Here is a 15,281-nt window from a genome sequence, read left to right as displayed (position 1 = left end):
TTTCGGCGGGCGTGTGGCTCACGCAGCCGTAGCGAGAACACCTTTGCAAAATGCCGGCATACCACAGTAGTTTCCGCTTGCCAACTAGAACGTTTCGCTGTTGTTTGTAGCATCCACTCGTGTACCGGTGATAGTTGCAACGTCACCAGCTCTCGAAGAGAGAATTGTGGCGGCTGCACTCGTAGTTTCGAAATGACAGGTGATTGGACCCCGTCGGGCGCCGTTTTGAATAAGCTAGTCGCCACATTTCCTTTCTTTTAGAGGATGTTTTCAACGGAAAACTTGCTTAGCTGCTGCGCATTTCCGCGAACAAAAATGAAGATACTGAAAATCTCACTTTTGGACAATCGTAACTGGCGACGTCAGCTTCAGGGTCTTTAAATCTTGCTCGTTTTGAGGAGCGAGCTTACGTACAACCAACTATTGATACAAGAACCACTTTTCGCTGAATTATCGAGTTCGTATGTACATTTTCGACTGTATTGCACAGCATGGCCACTGTGGTGTGATCCTAGCAGGAGAAAACATATTATGTTGTCGTTGCAGAGGGAAATCATAGTTCTATAACATGTAGAAACTACATTTATATAAAGGCATGGAGGCATCCTCGCAAAGTGTATCGCCAAGAAAGTTTCGCAAGTGGCCCACCAGATTTTATACTTCAATGCCTTCTTATGCATGCCCCTTTAACAAATAGCTCTCATGCAATATTACTTTTAAGTCATTTAACATATTAATGAGCATATGGATTAAGTCTAGGAAGTTTGTTGCTCCATGTCTAAGCATGAGGTTGCACCTTTCATTCTTGGCCACAATGACTGCCTTCCAGTGGAGGAGGTGTGCAAAGACATTCCGGCGGTTACTTAAGTTCATGTGGACGTAAAATATTTCGGGGCGTCCTCAGAATTCATCCCGCGTCCACTGTAGTGTTGCTTTTGGCAATTAAACCCGATGAATCAATCAGTCACTGAAGAACAAGATTATGGTGCTCCATGCTGTGGCATTGGTGCAACCACGCGGACTTTCAAGTGCACCATGGTTTGCAGTAGGGATATTGACTGCAATAGTGAGCTAACTTGGGCTGGTTGCCACACACTTATGCAAAGAGCGCCAATGGGACAAGCACTCGTAGTTGGCTTCATCTTTTTGTCCCGTTGAAAGTGCATTTTTTTCCGCATAAGTATAATACTGGTTCATTCCTTGGCTTAGATTCTGATTGTGTTATCAAACTTAGAAAGCAATGAGCAGTTCACATGTATATTGCTCTGCAGGGCAACCGGTGCCAACCACATGTGAAACCAGATTCGCGGACAGTGGCACCGGTGACAAAAATTGGGGCCAGCTTTGGTGAGCTGCGGAACTACAAGATACCCAAGATAAAGCAACAGCAGCCGTCAGTGGAGGTGCGTAAATTTTGACATGTCAGGCAAGCGGCGTTGTTTAAGGCACCGTAATGTGTCCTGTAAAACATTTACAGGTGATCTCATCGATGGTTCGTCGTGTGGTAGTTAAAGCCGTAACCAGTGGTACACATTAGCTGGCGCCAGTGTGTGCCGTTCAGCTGGGAATGCGTGTGCGGTTGCCTTTGTCAGGTGGTACTTCTTTTATAGAAGTATGCTTGGAGATTATGAAGTATTGTGCGGCTAGACAGAGATGTGTTGGCCCGGCCTTTGTAGGTGCAACTGCTCGGTTCCTACGTGCTGTATATAGACCGGACTGATGGCGCCGCACCAACCTAGAGGAAATATTGGACTATAAAAGAGAAACACCAAATCACTTTCGGCTGACAGTGTTCTTTCCAAGGGCTGTCTGGTTTCATTTCATGGTGAGATGTTGATTATTATTGGATAATATAAAACTGGATCTTATTTTTGGAATTTTGTGCCGATAGCACACTGGCGGATACGTCAGTGGAAAATTGCTCATTTCCAAATATATGTTTTCGTATTTCGGTTCTTGCGGTTCAGTAAATGTTACTGAGATTGCTCAGTGTGCTCTTCAGCTGATTCAGTCCATATCCTGGTGTCGTTCATTTTTGCCAATTAAAGGTTAACTGCTGCGCATGAGCAGACGTGATCTAAATTCATGAGATCATGAAGGTGAGACTTCAGTGTATCGTCGCCACTCATTTTTTGTTTCTTGCATCTTTTCGGGCATACCATGCCCCCCACATGGAAACAGTAGGTCTTTCGGCATTGCAGAGTAATTTCTTAATACAGATAATTATTTCTTTTTTTAGTGTGCCTTTAAGCTATGGCCAGGAAGGCACCGTCAAAATGTCAAGACAACACAGAAATCTGGTGTGGAAGCTTCTAGGCTGTATCAGCCGCACACTTATTTTTTATTTCCTGGTTCACTAAGCCCCCTCTCATCATAGCCGCCGTGACTCTTTTTCTGTTTTTGAAGTACATCGATATAAGTTTTCGCTTTAATTTTTTTTTAAGGAAGACTGATGGGTACATTTTTATTAAAATTTTAGGTAAGCCAGTTTAGATGACCAACATATTGTTGGTCATATCTTGCATTTCTTAATTATGATAATTGCATGGAGTAAATTTTTTATAAAACGCGCCATTGAGCATGACTCTCGTTCAGTCTTCGAAGAATGCGAATGGAGCACATGCATGTGCATCCTTCTTGTTTTTGTATAAATTATTCATCAGCTAAATATTTTTCCACCTTGTAGCTAGCTGATTTGGTGTCGTTTTCACCGCCCCTAATGAGGTACGATGACTATGCCAAGCTGTAGCAAAAAAGATTCACAAAGTAAATGTGTCTGTGCTTTCAAGGGAAATTAAAAAAGTTTGTTAAAGGTGTGGTATACTTGTTACCTTTATCTTGCGGCCAAGTATACATAGGGCACTCTGGCCGATGTGTTAGTACGCGCCGTGGAAAACAGGACCTTCAATTACTAGAGAAATATAGCCGTTCACATTTTGCGGACCACTGCAAGTGCTGTTATTGTGATCCTTTTTCTGTGTGGGACGTAAGCTCTCTTTGCAAATAAAAATAAACTAACACATGAAATAACGAAGGCCTTTCATATAAAAAAGAACGCCCAGATATGTGCGTGAGTGAGCCATCCATTGGAGCAGCTGAAAAATAATTCACCTTGTTGAATAGCATGTGACCTTTTTATTTTGTTGCTGTGAATCTTTTGCAAATGCTCATTACAGTTAGCGGGGGTATATATATGTATAACCTTTCCTGAAGTAAACTGAGTTGCAAGTGAGCGCTTGTTTGTAAACTACATGTCTCTGTAGAGCCGTGGTAAACAAGACGGACACACGTCTTTTCAGGAACAAGGTCTGGTTTATTCTGTCAAAAGAGGGAATTAAGCGGGCGCGCGCAGCGCGCAGGAAGTGACGAGGGCTGTAGAGAGAGAGGAGAAAAGAGGGAAAAGGGAGCTCGCGCATGGTGCTCGGCACAGTGAGTTGGATCATGTGTCCGTGTGCCTGGTGTCCAGCACTCGCGAAGTGAAAGTCCGCTTACGGGAGGCCCGCGGGACGTCCCGTGGGGTTGGTCATGGCTGCGGGGGTGGTGCGCAGCTCCATCGCCGCGCCGCTACAGGTTTAGAGAGGAATGTGAAGCGACGAACGATGCTCACAATGCACAAGTGGCAGCCCAGTGAACGCGACGCAGAAGAGGTGATGAACCACGCGCTTGAAAGACGGAGTCCGCATGTCCCGGGAAGGCGAGATGAAAAAGCGCGGGTGCTTCGCTGAATGCTGGCTTGAGTCGCTCAAGCGCGATCGTATCTAGTGTCCCGTTTACGTGGACGACGAAGTTAGAAGTGAAACGTCCTAAAACGGGGAATGGTCCGAGGTAGTGGGGCTGAAGCGAGCCGCGCACAGGGCCGTAACGCACAAGAATATGTGTGGCTGTCTGCAAGTCCGAAGTGATGTACACTGCACGGGGTTTGTTAAAACGTGTAGGCTGCGGACGGAAGTTTCGGAACACATCGCGAAGCTGGTAGACATACTCGCTTGCTGTTAGAGGGGAGGTGAGGGTGTTTCCTTTGAAGAAGTCGGCTGGCAGGGGAAGCGAGGTGCCGTAAACAAGCTCCGCAGTAGCGCAGGAGAGGTCCTCTTTGAAGGTAGATCGAATTCGGAGAAGTGTGAGCGGAAGTCTGTCAACCCACTTGTTTGGGCAGCCGTGCGCTGTGAGTGCTGCCTTGAGATGGCGATGAAATCTTTCCACGAGGCCATTTGTTTAAGGGTGGTAGGAGGTAGTTCGCAAGTGTGCTGTTCCGAGAAGTTGAACTAGCTCCGTGACGATGCGAATTGCCGGCCTCGATCAGTGACAATTTTGGTTGGACAGCCAAATCGGGATACCCAAATGGAAACAAAAGCTCCGGCGACAGTAGCTGCAGACATGTGGTGGATAGCTGTCGCTAACAATTGGCACATCTTCAAAGGTAAAGTGATTCAAGCTGAAGAGATGTTGACGCGTCACGCAGGTGACGGAGCTCAGAATCATTTGCTTGTTCTGTAGCCAATTCTTGGAGGTTGAAAGGAAATGATATTGAGACAGCGCTCTTGGAGCGACTGCGTATGATAGCATCCACCCGACAGAGGGCGTCAGCTGGTGAGTTGTCAACGCCGCTGACATGGCGTATGCCAGTTCAAAACTCTGAGATGAAGGCGAGCTGGCGCACCTCACGTGGAGTGTATGATTCAGAGCGGCCGATTTAGTAGGTGAGAGGCTTGTGGTCAGTGAAGATTGTGAACGAGAAACACTCTAGCGTGTTTGTGCGGGGGTCATGCGTTTAGAGAAAAAGGCCACCCACCGTTTACTTTTTGCAGTACGGCTCCGACCGCAGAGCTGGAGGCATCTGTCGTGAGCGACAACGGATAGCTCGAGTTGGGATGAGATAGCAGTGCGGCTTCGGTCAAAGCTTGCTTGATAGAATTCAAAGCTTCATCAGTTGTGCTGTCCCAGGGCAGTGCAGTTGACGATTGTCTGCCGCAGAGCAAACGCTCGAGGGGTTCCAGCAGCATAACACAGTTTCTAATGAATCGGCGGAGTTTACCAGGCCTAGAAACTGGCGCAGCTTAGTGATTGAAGCTTGCTTGGGGAACTCTTATGATTGCCTGCACTTTGTGAGGAAGAGGGCGGACGCTCTTGTTATCCAAGCGATGGCCGTGAAAATGAAGTGATGGTACTGCGAACTTGCTCTTGGCAGTGTCGACAATTAGACCATTTGCTGATAAGCGCTCAAAAAGCTGATGGAGATGTTGGAGGTGCTCTTCGTGGGATGAGCTTGCCACAAGCAAGTCCTCAACGTGGGCGAACATGAAAGGCAGACCACGTGTGACTGTGTCGATACCGCTGTGATGTCTGCGCAGCGTTTCGGAGACCGAATGGCATTCTCAAATATTCAATGAGGCCAAATGGGGTGGTAATTGCAGTTTTTGGGGTGTCTTCCTTCTGCCACAGGAATTTCGTGAAAGGCTCGCACCAGGTCAATTTTGGAAAATACTGTAGTGCCATCGATTGCCAACGTGAAATCTTGGATGTTAGGCAGTGGGTACCGATCCGGAATGGTTTCTGCATTCAGGGATCGGTAGTCACCACACGGCCTCCAGTCGCCTGATTTCTTGGGGACCAGGTTGAGCAGAGACGCCCAGCTGCTGGACGATGGTCGGACAATTCCAAGTTCGAACATGTGTTCGAACTCTGCTCGGGCAAATTTGAGTTTGTCCGGGGCGAGTCGTCGTGGGCAAGCAAATACAGGTGGACAAGTTAGGATGTGATGACGTACATCATTTTGTACGGGTTTTGTCCGGTTGGGTGCTCGCGTGAGGTTGAGGAACATTAAAGGAGGCAAGCAAAAGGATCACCAGCAACTGTTGTGGTTGGGGCGACTATAGGCGAGTCACAGGAAACGACGCCATGAACAGAGAGCAACGTAGCAGTGTCCAACAGGCGTTGGCGTTTCACTTCGACCAGCAGTCCATGGTGGTCCAGGAAATCAGCGCCAATAAGAGCACAGCGAACGTCAGCGTCGAGGAAAACCCAACGGAACACGCGGCGCAGGCGTCGCGTGTTCCTCAGGGTGAGGGACCGCGACTTTTAAACAGGTATCCTGCCACAATTGATAGCTTGAGGGTAGGAGGTCGGCGCTGTCGTTCGGTCGGAACGCTGTGCGGGAATAATGCTCACCTCCGCTTCGGCGTCCACCAGGTATCGCTGGCCTGTGGTTCTGTCCATGACATGAAATAGGAGACTTTTGCTTTGGCACTGACCGGTTGTCGCCATTAAAGATCGGCCAGCTGGTTTCCCTGCCATGCGCAAGGACGGAGGCAGCGGCGCGCCTCCTGCCCGAAGCGGCGGTGATAAAAGCATACCCGTGGCGGCGTTTGAGACGGGGACCGTTCTTCTCTTGCACGCCGTGATCTATCGAGCTGCGGCACCTTTCGTGACGGGGTGGAGTGCGATGACGCTCCGCAGCACAACAAACTAATTGTTCACGGAGATTGCAAAGCGCGTCGATAGGTGAAGTGGCGGAGGATGATGTTTGCGGAACTGAACTCGCAGTGGTGCTTGATGGTGTTACGTTGCACACTGATGGCGTCGCCACCTCCCTGACTTTGTCCGCCAAGTTGGCCAAGCTGTTCAGGTCCATTACAGTGGCTGTAGCGAGTACCATCTGAACATTTACTGGAAGGCGCTGCATGAACAGTTCCCGTAGGAGGCGGTCATCGTTGACTGTTCAGTGTTGTGTTGCCGCTCGTGAGCTGTCGCATACGGCGAGAGAGCTGGCTTGGCCGGCGGTCTCCCAAGTCCTCCGCGGACAGCAACTGCTGCATGCGAGCTCGCTGCGATGTTGTTGTGCGCTCGAGAAGTGCAGCCTTGAGATCGCTGTATGGCGTGGCGGAAGGCTGTCCAGAAAGCAGGTTGGCAACTTCTGCAGCTGTAGGCGACAGTGCCGAAACAACTAGACGGTATTTGTGTTGTTTCGTGCGAACGCCAGAGAATAAATTGCGAATCCGCTTGAAGAAACCAAACTGCAGGGTTGCGGTCCTAGTATGGTGGGAGTCGGATTGAAACCGCGGAGACGTCTTGTTGCCCGATCGTGCCCGTAGGTAGTGTCTGGTTGCATCTCGTTGCTGTGCATGGCTCCACAATAACGTCGGCAATGCCGCGAAGAAAACTACGGGTCACCACCTATTAGAGCCGTGGTAAACGAGACGGACACACGTCTTTTCAGGAACCATAATGTTTCTTGATGCTTTTGCCCCCCCCCCCCTTATGTAATACCCTGAAAGGTGTCCTTAAGGGACAATAAATGATGATGATAACCAGGTCTGGTTTATTCTGTCGAAAGGGACAGAATTGAGCGGGCAAGCGCAGCGCGCAGGAAGTGGCGAAGACTTTAGAGAGAGAGGAGAGAAGATGGAAAAGGAGCATAGAGAAGTGCGGTGCGCGGACCTTATGCGAAAGGAAAGCAGTAAACAAAGTAATCAGAAAATGGAGCTCGCGCACAACGTTCGACACAGTGAGTCGGATATGTGTCCGTGTGCCTGGTGTCCAACACTCGCGAAGGTCCGCTTAAGGGAGAGCCCCGCGGAGTTGTTTATGGCTGCGGGGGTGGTGCGCAGCTCCATCGCAGCGCCGTGACATGTCCTTCATTCCTTTCACGCGCTAGTGTAAAAGTAATTTACTACTACTACAGGGGAAGTCATTCCTCCCTAATTATTGCTATCGTGTTCTTCTGCGACTGATTTGCGCATCAGCATAGCCTCAGCTCTCGCATATTATTGCACATTCTTCCGTGGGCATGGCATGCTGGCTATTTATTTGTTGAAGGGCTCCTCATCAGGTCTGATTATCTTGAGCTGACAAGGGCAGTGCGTACAATGTGTGCTAGCAATGGGGTTTGCCGAGTTTAACAGCGCTATGCGCCGCTGAAAAGAGCTCACATTTCAAACCACACCGCGTTTGCCCGTGTGATCGTGGGCGCCGGGCTCAGGCGGAGAAGTGACGCATATGCGCTAGTGCGCCTACGTACATATGCTGTGATGCCGTTAATAGTGACACGGGACTTCGATAATTATTCAGGACAACTTATTTCATTTGCATATTCTCTTGCGGCATTGGGGAAATTAAGGCGTGAAGAACTAATAAAACACAGAAACCTAATGCCTGCATGTTATTGTTTTACTTCTTACGGTAGCAAGATAGGCGTACTTTCGTTTCGTCAGCATGTTCTCTCGTTGTTCAGTCGTGCGCGTAGAGAACAAAACTGTCATTTTCTACCGCGTTCCAGCGTGCGATCATGCTCTGTGGTCCACTTGTGTCTGCCTCAGTTGTTCGTGTAGCACTGACTAATGTCGCTAGTCATGTGTTCTCGTGCACAGTGCGCAAAATCCGGCGCGGAAAGAAAACAGACAACCGCAACAGCCCGTGCGCGACGCCGTCAGTGAAATTACGCCGAGAAGCAAAATAGAAAGGGAGGGTAAAAAAGAAGGCAGGCTTTTGACGTATGCGTCACACGATACTCGAGCACCAGTAGGGGAGAACGCAGGCAAGGAGTTCCGCTTGCGGAGGTTAGAAGGGGCAAGTGGAGAAAGCCTTAAGTTGGTGCTGACGCTCACCTCATGAAATCATGGGTTTGCAGCACTGAAATATTTCTATCTTGCCTGTTAATGAACCAATTAGTAAAATGTTTGCGGTAGAACGCTACCACAAGAGGGCACGTAACAACTTCCGTCGTGTAACCGAAATTTCTATGGGGCCTTTTAAGGCATCCGTTTGGCCAATATGCAGAGCAGTGACCAGATCAGGGATTTAATCAAATTACAGAAGATTAAATAAAAAATGTATCAAATTAAAGCATGTCCTTATTCGCAGGGAATAGCTAGCGGTAGGCTGATTCATTGCGGTTGGCCCCTAGAAGAGTTGCAACCTGCTACCGTATGGTGTACAAACATATTTTGGCCTGTTCTATAAAACAAATACCTTACTGTTATAAAATGTGAACACGGCGGATGCCAGTTTTATATGTCCGTTTGTTCTCGTTGATCTCAGTAGTGCAGGTAATTTCTCAAATTCTTGTAAAGATATTGTTTAAATCCTACTACAGTTCATTGTAGCAAAAGCTCTGAACTACAGTTTTCTTGCAAAGCTTTAACTCTTAAGAATACACTCTTAATAAGTTTACACACTTTGGTTTGTATTTTGTCGCTAAACGATAATCGTCATCTGTCACGCCCGCATTTCCTTTCTTTAACGCTGCGAGCCCGGTTCTTCCTAGTCACGAAGGGCGTGCGCGTTCTCAGCTTGACACAACATTCTCGACAAGCAGCGAGCGCCGAGTTTTCAAGAGAGAAAATGCAAGCAAGGCAGATGACGATTACACTCTAAAAAATGTTTACACCCTTTGGGGTGCATATCTGCCACAACAATAATCGTCATCTGCTTTTCTTGCGTTTTCTTTCTTGAAAATGTCGCACCCTGTTAGATACGGGACCTTTTCCTGAGCCTCCTTCGAGTTCACCAGGCCACATCGAATCGCGTCACACCTAATTAAGGAGCACAGAAGCACATTTACCACGTTCCCGAGGAGCGGCACGTCCAAAGAAGTTGGCGTCCCCCACCTCGAGCGCCACATGTGGAGCTATTGTCCCACTGCTTGACTCTTCCCGAAAGTGTAGCTGGAGCCTGGCACGGTTCCAGGTAACGTGGGTCCTGAGCCAAGCTGCTTTGCAGCTCCGAAAGGTCGCTCGAAGACAACCCGTCTCCTCCCATCCGCCTATTGTGACGGCGTTTGCAAGCCGCGAGGCAACGACGGCTGTAATGCACCGTGAAGCCCTGGGAGAAATCCCCCCCCCGTCCGCCTTTGTGACGGCAGTTGCAGACCAGGAAGGCAATACCGCAGACAAGTAATCTCTCGGACAATTGGAGCCCAAGGAGCGACCCTCTGCGCCGGGTGTGACTTACATTCGCACGGGCGCTTACCATTGGCCGAAAATGACGCCACCTGAGCGGGCTCGCCGATTGGCCAAAAACGACGCCACCTGAGCGGGCTCGCCGATTGGCCGAACGTGACGTGACTTCGAAACACCAAAGGGGTTAAAAGCCAGAGACCGGGAGCAGCAAGAGAGCATTCTTTCATTCATCTCTTTCGAGCCTCTTGCCACGGGCCGCAGCGTCCGAGTTACTGCCGGCCCGTAACAACTTTATGACTGTTAATTTGTTTGTACTCTCACTGTAAATAATGTAAATAAACCTCCAGTTTTCATGTCAAAGTCCTCCTCAACCTCGGCCAACTCCCGCACCCAACGGCAAGGTCCAAAATCTGGGCGACAGCAACTGGGATTGTCCTCCAGATCCAACGACCCCTTAGTTTCCTGTCAGCAATGCTATGTCATGCTGATAACGCGCATGCCGTTCATTATTGGAAAGTACCAGGCTTGCAGCGTTGAAGAAATACGGACAAGACAGATGATGATTATTGTTGAGTGGCAAGGTACGACTCGAAGGGTGTAAACTTTTCTTAGAGTGTATTGTTTGGACACAATATAAGCCTCAAACGGTGTAAACTTATTTTTATAGTGTAAGCTGCTTTGTTAGAATTACGACAGCATGTGTTTCGTTTGCTTTTTATTTATTAAGATGAAGCCATGTATGTCCCATATTACTAATCATTGTGCAAAGCTGGCCATACGGTTGCCTTGGAATATACTTTTATTGCAAATAGAGCTTGTGGGGAAGCAGTGTAGTCATGGTTTGTACTAGCTGCTCATGGCTCTATCTTTGTATATTGTCAGTAACACAAGTATTCCAACATTTTGCAGGAACGTGGCAGTCGCATTTCCAGAGTTTCACCTGCTTCACAGAGGAGTAAGAAACGATGCGAAGAACAAGAGCATAAAAAGGGGCTCTCTAGGCCTCAGAGCAGGAGCCCTCTCATTGGTAGGTCGTCAAGCAGGGGTGTGGTGGATAGAATAATTGAAGATATGAACAAGGCCTACCCAAGGGTCCCCAGCGGCTACGTTTCGTGCGGTGATGGCTGCCCTCTCCAAAAAGAAGCAGGCAGTGAGTTTCCAAGGAGTCCCATGAAGTGCCCTCCGGAAGACGACTGGGAAATTAGCGGGAAAGAAGCGAAGTCGGCCATACTCAATCGTATGCCATTCAGTAGCCATGTCAGGCAAAAGCAACAGACTAAGAAGATTTGCGTTATGTGTAAACGCAGAGACATTTCTGACTCGGGGGGTCAAGACACCTGCATCAGGTGCTCCCTTTGCAAGGCGATCACCAAAGAACAGGCTGCAGTAAAGGAGCAGGTGGGCAAGGAAAGGCAGGCTGCTCCTGAACCGGACGCACCAACTAAGTTGTTCAAGCGGCGCGCCTCGTCGGATGTCGAGAACAGGGAGCGGGACATCAGAAAACCTGCCTGCCCACTTTCATCCATGTCGGACGACAGAGTTAAGGTGGACACTGCGTCATTCCAAGGGAACAACCACAGGATTGTTGCAAAAAAGCGAGCACGCAAGGTCTACCTCACTAAGCCAATCATCTCCTCTAGCGACGAATCCTGCAGCAGTGAAGATGGTGGTTCTGCTGCTACGGCTACTGCTGTTTCTGTGTCTCAACAAGTTAAGGCAGCTGCATCGCCGTCTGTGGAACCTCGGCAAGAACACGAAAAGACCTCGAGCGAAAGTCGACGAAATGTTGCTGCTACGGCTACTACTGTTTCTGTGTCTCAACAAGTCAAGGCAGCTGCATCGCCGTCTGTGGAACCCCGGCAAGAACACGAAAAGACCTCGAGCGAAAGTAGGCGAAATGTTGAAAAAAACCTGCCTCCGAAGGATGACGGTCAGAATTCCGAGAAGCGGTTTAAAGCATGTAGCAATGGTTCGAAAGTTAGCAGAGCCAAACCTACGTTACAGAAAAAGAAAATTAGCTGCATTAACAAGGAGAAGCTGAGACGGAAAGTGATGAAACAAGCATGGAAAAATGCAAAGGACACAGATGACTATTTGAGAGCGCTGAATGAAATGCCGAAGGGTAGAGAGCCAATGAAAACTGTCACCAAGAACACCGGGAGTGAGGAGTGTGAAAATTGTGAAAGCGTAAAAGATGATAATGCAGATACAAAATCTGCATCCTTGGAGCAAAATAATGTTTCCAGTGACATTGGTGGATTTACCTCAGACTCGTTAATCTCACCAGGTAACCCACCATTAGTTGTTACATCATGCTGTAGTCTCAGCCTGACCGATTGGGAGGATCTAAAGAACGAATCGATCGACGATGCTAAGTCCGAGATAGCCGGTGGCATAACTGAAAACATTGCACCTACACGTGCCTCGGCGTCAAGTGACAGTGGTCCACCTGGAGGTAAAAATAGCAATTTGACAACAGGCCCTGAAAAATGTGCTGCAGAGGCAGGTTCGTCTCCTATCGTGATTTCTGATTTTTCAGGTGACGAATTAACCGACAAGGGTTGCAATGCAGCTAAGAAGTCCCTTATGGGGCTACCATACTTGGTGCGTTTCGAGGATGATGGTGCCATGTCTGTCATGATTCAAGATGGAGCAAGTGGTGTTGGTCAAGAAGAACTTTGCCCTGCAAAGGATTTGGGTGTGCTGGCACAGCAGTCGCAGGAAGTGTCTTTCGATTCTTCTGGTACAGATCACATGGCTTCTTTGGCGGTGTGTTTACAGAAGATCGGTACCCCTGTTATACCAGAAGGTGGTGCCGAGAAAGCTGCTTTATCTAAGCACGGGGAACCAATGGGGAGCAGCGGGCCATGTTCAGAGGACCCGGCTTTGCCCACAGACGAGTTAAACCTTTCCGCGGTTGCTAATGCGCAGTCTTGTGACACGGATGCTACTGGGAATGTCTTTCTACCATGCTCCATGGGCCATGATTTGCCGACAGGAGAGTCGATGTCAGCCATCTCAACTAACACGAAAGCAGCTTCCTTGCAGAGTTCTTACACAGCCGAAGGCACTGTTCGGAAAACCTCTTTGCCAAATGTTGGAGCCTTGGTTTCAGACACTGATCAGTCACTCCTGCCTGCTAGAGAGAACATGGAGACGTCCTGCACGAACGAAACTTCCACAGCTAAGGACAGTGCTGGGAGCAGCTATCTGCAGTGTGCTCAGCAGTCTGCTTCAAGCATGGATCAATCGCAGTTGTCCATCACACATTCGTCTTGTACGCAGCTCTTTCGTACAAACAGGCACATTGACAGAAATGCCTCACTGCAGAGTTATGAGGACCATTATACACATGCGCATAAGCTGGCGTTACTCCCTGCCGAAAATTCGGACATGACAGATTTTCCCATCTTTTCTGATACCATCTCTCTTGTCGACAATGTCTTCGGAATATCGAGGGCAGCTACTAGCACCTTTGACAAAAATTCAGCTGACCACCACGGCATGCTGCACGGGCTACTGGAAGAATATGTCCAAAAGATAGAGAATTTTCTTGCGGCCCTCAATGAATGCACATCAGACTATCGTGAGAAATTGGTCGGTACACTATTGCCAGACTGCTTTGTCAAACTGAAGAGAATGGTGCAGCTGGTGTGGAGAATGGAGGCTAAATTGGGACGCCTAGGCACAGGCAGAGTGTTGGATCTGGACAAAGGCATCTTCTCTCTGCAGATTGAATATGCAGGGAAGCTCACAGGGACGTCGTCAGTGGAGTCGGACCTTCCGCCCTTTATGTCATTTGAAGTGCGCAGTGTACCTCATCTGCTCACTCATACCAATCCACCATGCCAGGAAGTAGTGGAAGGCGGGGAGGCAGCTAACAGGTGAGACTCATGAAGTGTTACAGTGACTGTGTGCTTATGTCCACGCAGGCTTCTACAGCGACCTGCATTATTACTGTAACCACTTCATAGCAGGATGATGTGCTTACCACTGCATTTCTTTGCTTGTTTTAGATTGCATTTCTTGGTCGCACTTTTCAGTGTTTATCCTTGACTAAAACAATAGAAAATTATGCTATGTCGAGCTACCCCCCCCCCACCCCCCAAAATAAAGGAACATTGTATCCGCAGTTCGCGATTATAAAAACTGAGCTGCTGCAGAAAGGGGGGCTGGTGTCATTGCCTGCAGGCAATTGAAAGTCCAGGCAAACTAGGCAACCTGCAATGCACATGTTATTGAACAATTAATACCAAAAAATCTCAATCGTACTGCAAGTAGTGCAGAGCAAAATTTCCCTCAGTAATTCTTGAAATAAGAATGCTTGTCACTCTATGTAACCCAGGTAGAGAAACTTTACTGTGATTGCCCCCTACTCTCAAACAGGTTGTATTGATGAGCTGGACAAATTTGGATGCAATAAGCGTATACTTTCGAACCTTATTATAAAGAAGTTGCATCCATACATTACAATAACTTCTGTGCCTAACTTGTTTTAAGCTAAAATAATTTACCTGCCGATATCGGAAATAAAACACTTTCGATTTGGGCTATTTATCCGATAATACGTTATAATGAGATTCTGCTGTATGGTCGACTTGCATTCCTAACCTTTGCAATGGCTAAGTGGCTACAACATTCTGCATCTGGACACTCACTCGGTGCTTAGTAGTCTTCACACTATACTCATACGCATGATGAGGGTGCCTAGCGCGAGGGGCATGCGCGGCATGTTCATGCTATCCGGTACAGCCATATGTACAGAGTCGACCACTGTTAGAGAAAACACACGAGCACGGCCTGCCAACTGCCGGCGCTTGGCGGCAGTTTCCTCCAACACTGGTCGGCCATGTACTTCCATTAATGGCGTCACTATGAATTTCTTGTACACGCGCTGCGATAGAATATACACACTCATGCAGGAGTTAGAATCCTGCACCAATTGTGCCGTTAGTATACTCACGCAAATTGTGGCGCCAAATTGCACTGGAAGTGGAAAAATTATTGAAATGGTGTGACACTGCGCCTGAGCAGCCTTGGTTCCGGCAGGCGCGGGGTGCGTTGTGTAGCTATGATTGCGATAGCAATAATATGGACACTAGGCGCATTTGGCGTAAGCATCGCCATCACCGTGATATTACGTGTAAAGTCCACGAGAGATAACAACGTCGCCGTGCGCCCTATGGTGAATGTGCCATATGTGCGAGTGAAAGCGTGCGAGGGTGAGCCGATGATGGTGGCTCATTCTTGTGCGCACAAGCGAAGAAAGCGGAGAGGAAGCGCTCCGTCTTCCGTCGCGTACAAAGAACCGGGTGGAGGGGAGGTGGGCGGCCGCTGTACTTCGGCAGCAACTGCGTATGGTGCGCCCATGTGCCGTCGCGCGCGTTT

The 15,281-nt window shown here is 48.6% G+C and overlaps 1 protein-coding gene across 3 annotated transcripts in view; it reads left to right on the top strand.

The window, feature by feature from the left end:
* Positions 1 to 15,281, top strand: part of LOC126525222 (uncharacterized) — a 170,400-nt gene that overhangs the window by 119,612 nt on the left and 35,507 nt on the right. For all 3 annotated transcript variants that reach the window (XM_055067598.2, XM_055067599.2, XM_055067597.2), the window contains exons 3-4: positions 1,272 to 1,403; positions 10,803 to 13,777. In XM_055067598.2, the coding sequence (XP_054923573.2) occupies positions 1,272 to 1,403; positions 10,803 to 13,777 (3,107 nt within the window). The remainder of the gene's footprint in view (positions 1 to 1,271; positions 1,404 to 10,802; positions 13,778 to 15,281) is intronic.

This window comes from Dermacentor andersoni, chromosome 3 (assembly GCF_023375885.2).
Source record: "Dermacentor andersoni chromosome 3, qqDerAnde1_hic_scaffold, whole genome shotgun sequence".
Lineage (NCBI taxonomy): Eukaryota > Metazoa > Arthropoda > Arachnida > Ixodida > Ixodidae > Dermacentor > Dermacentor andersoni.
The sequence above is the reverse complement of the archived record's forward strand: the minus strand, read 5'-3'. Positions and strand labels throughout refer to the sequence as shown.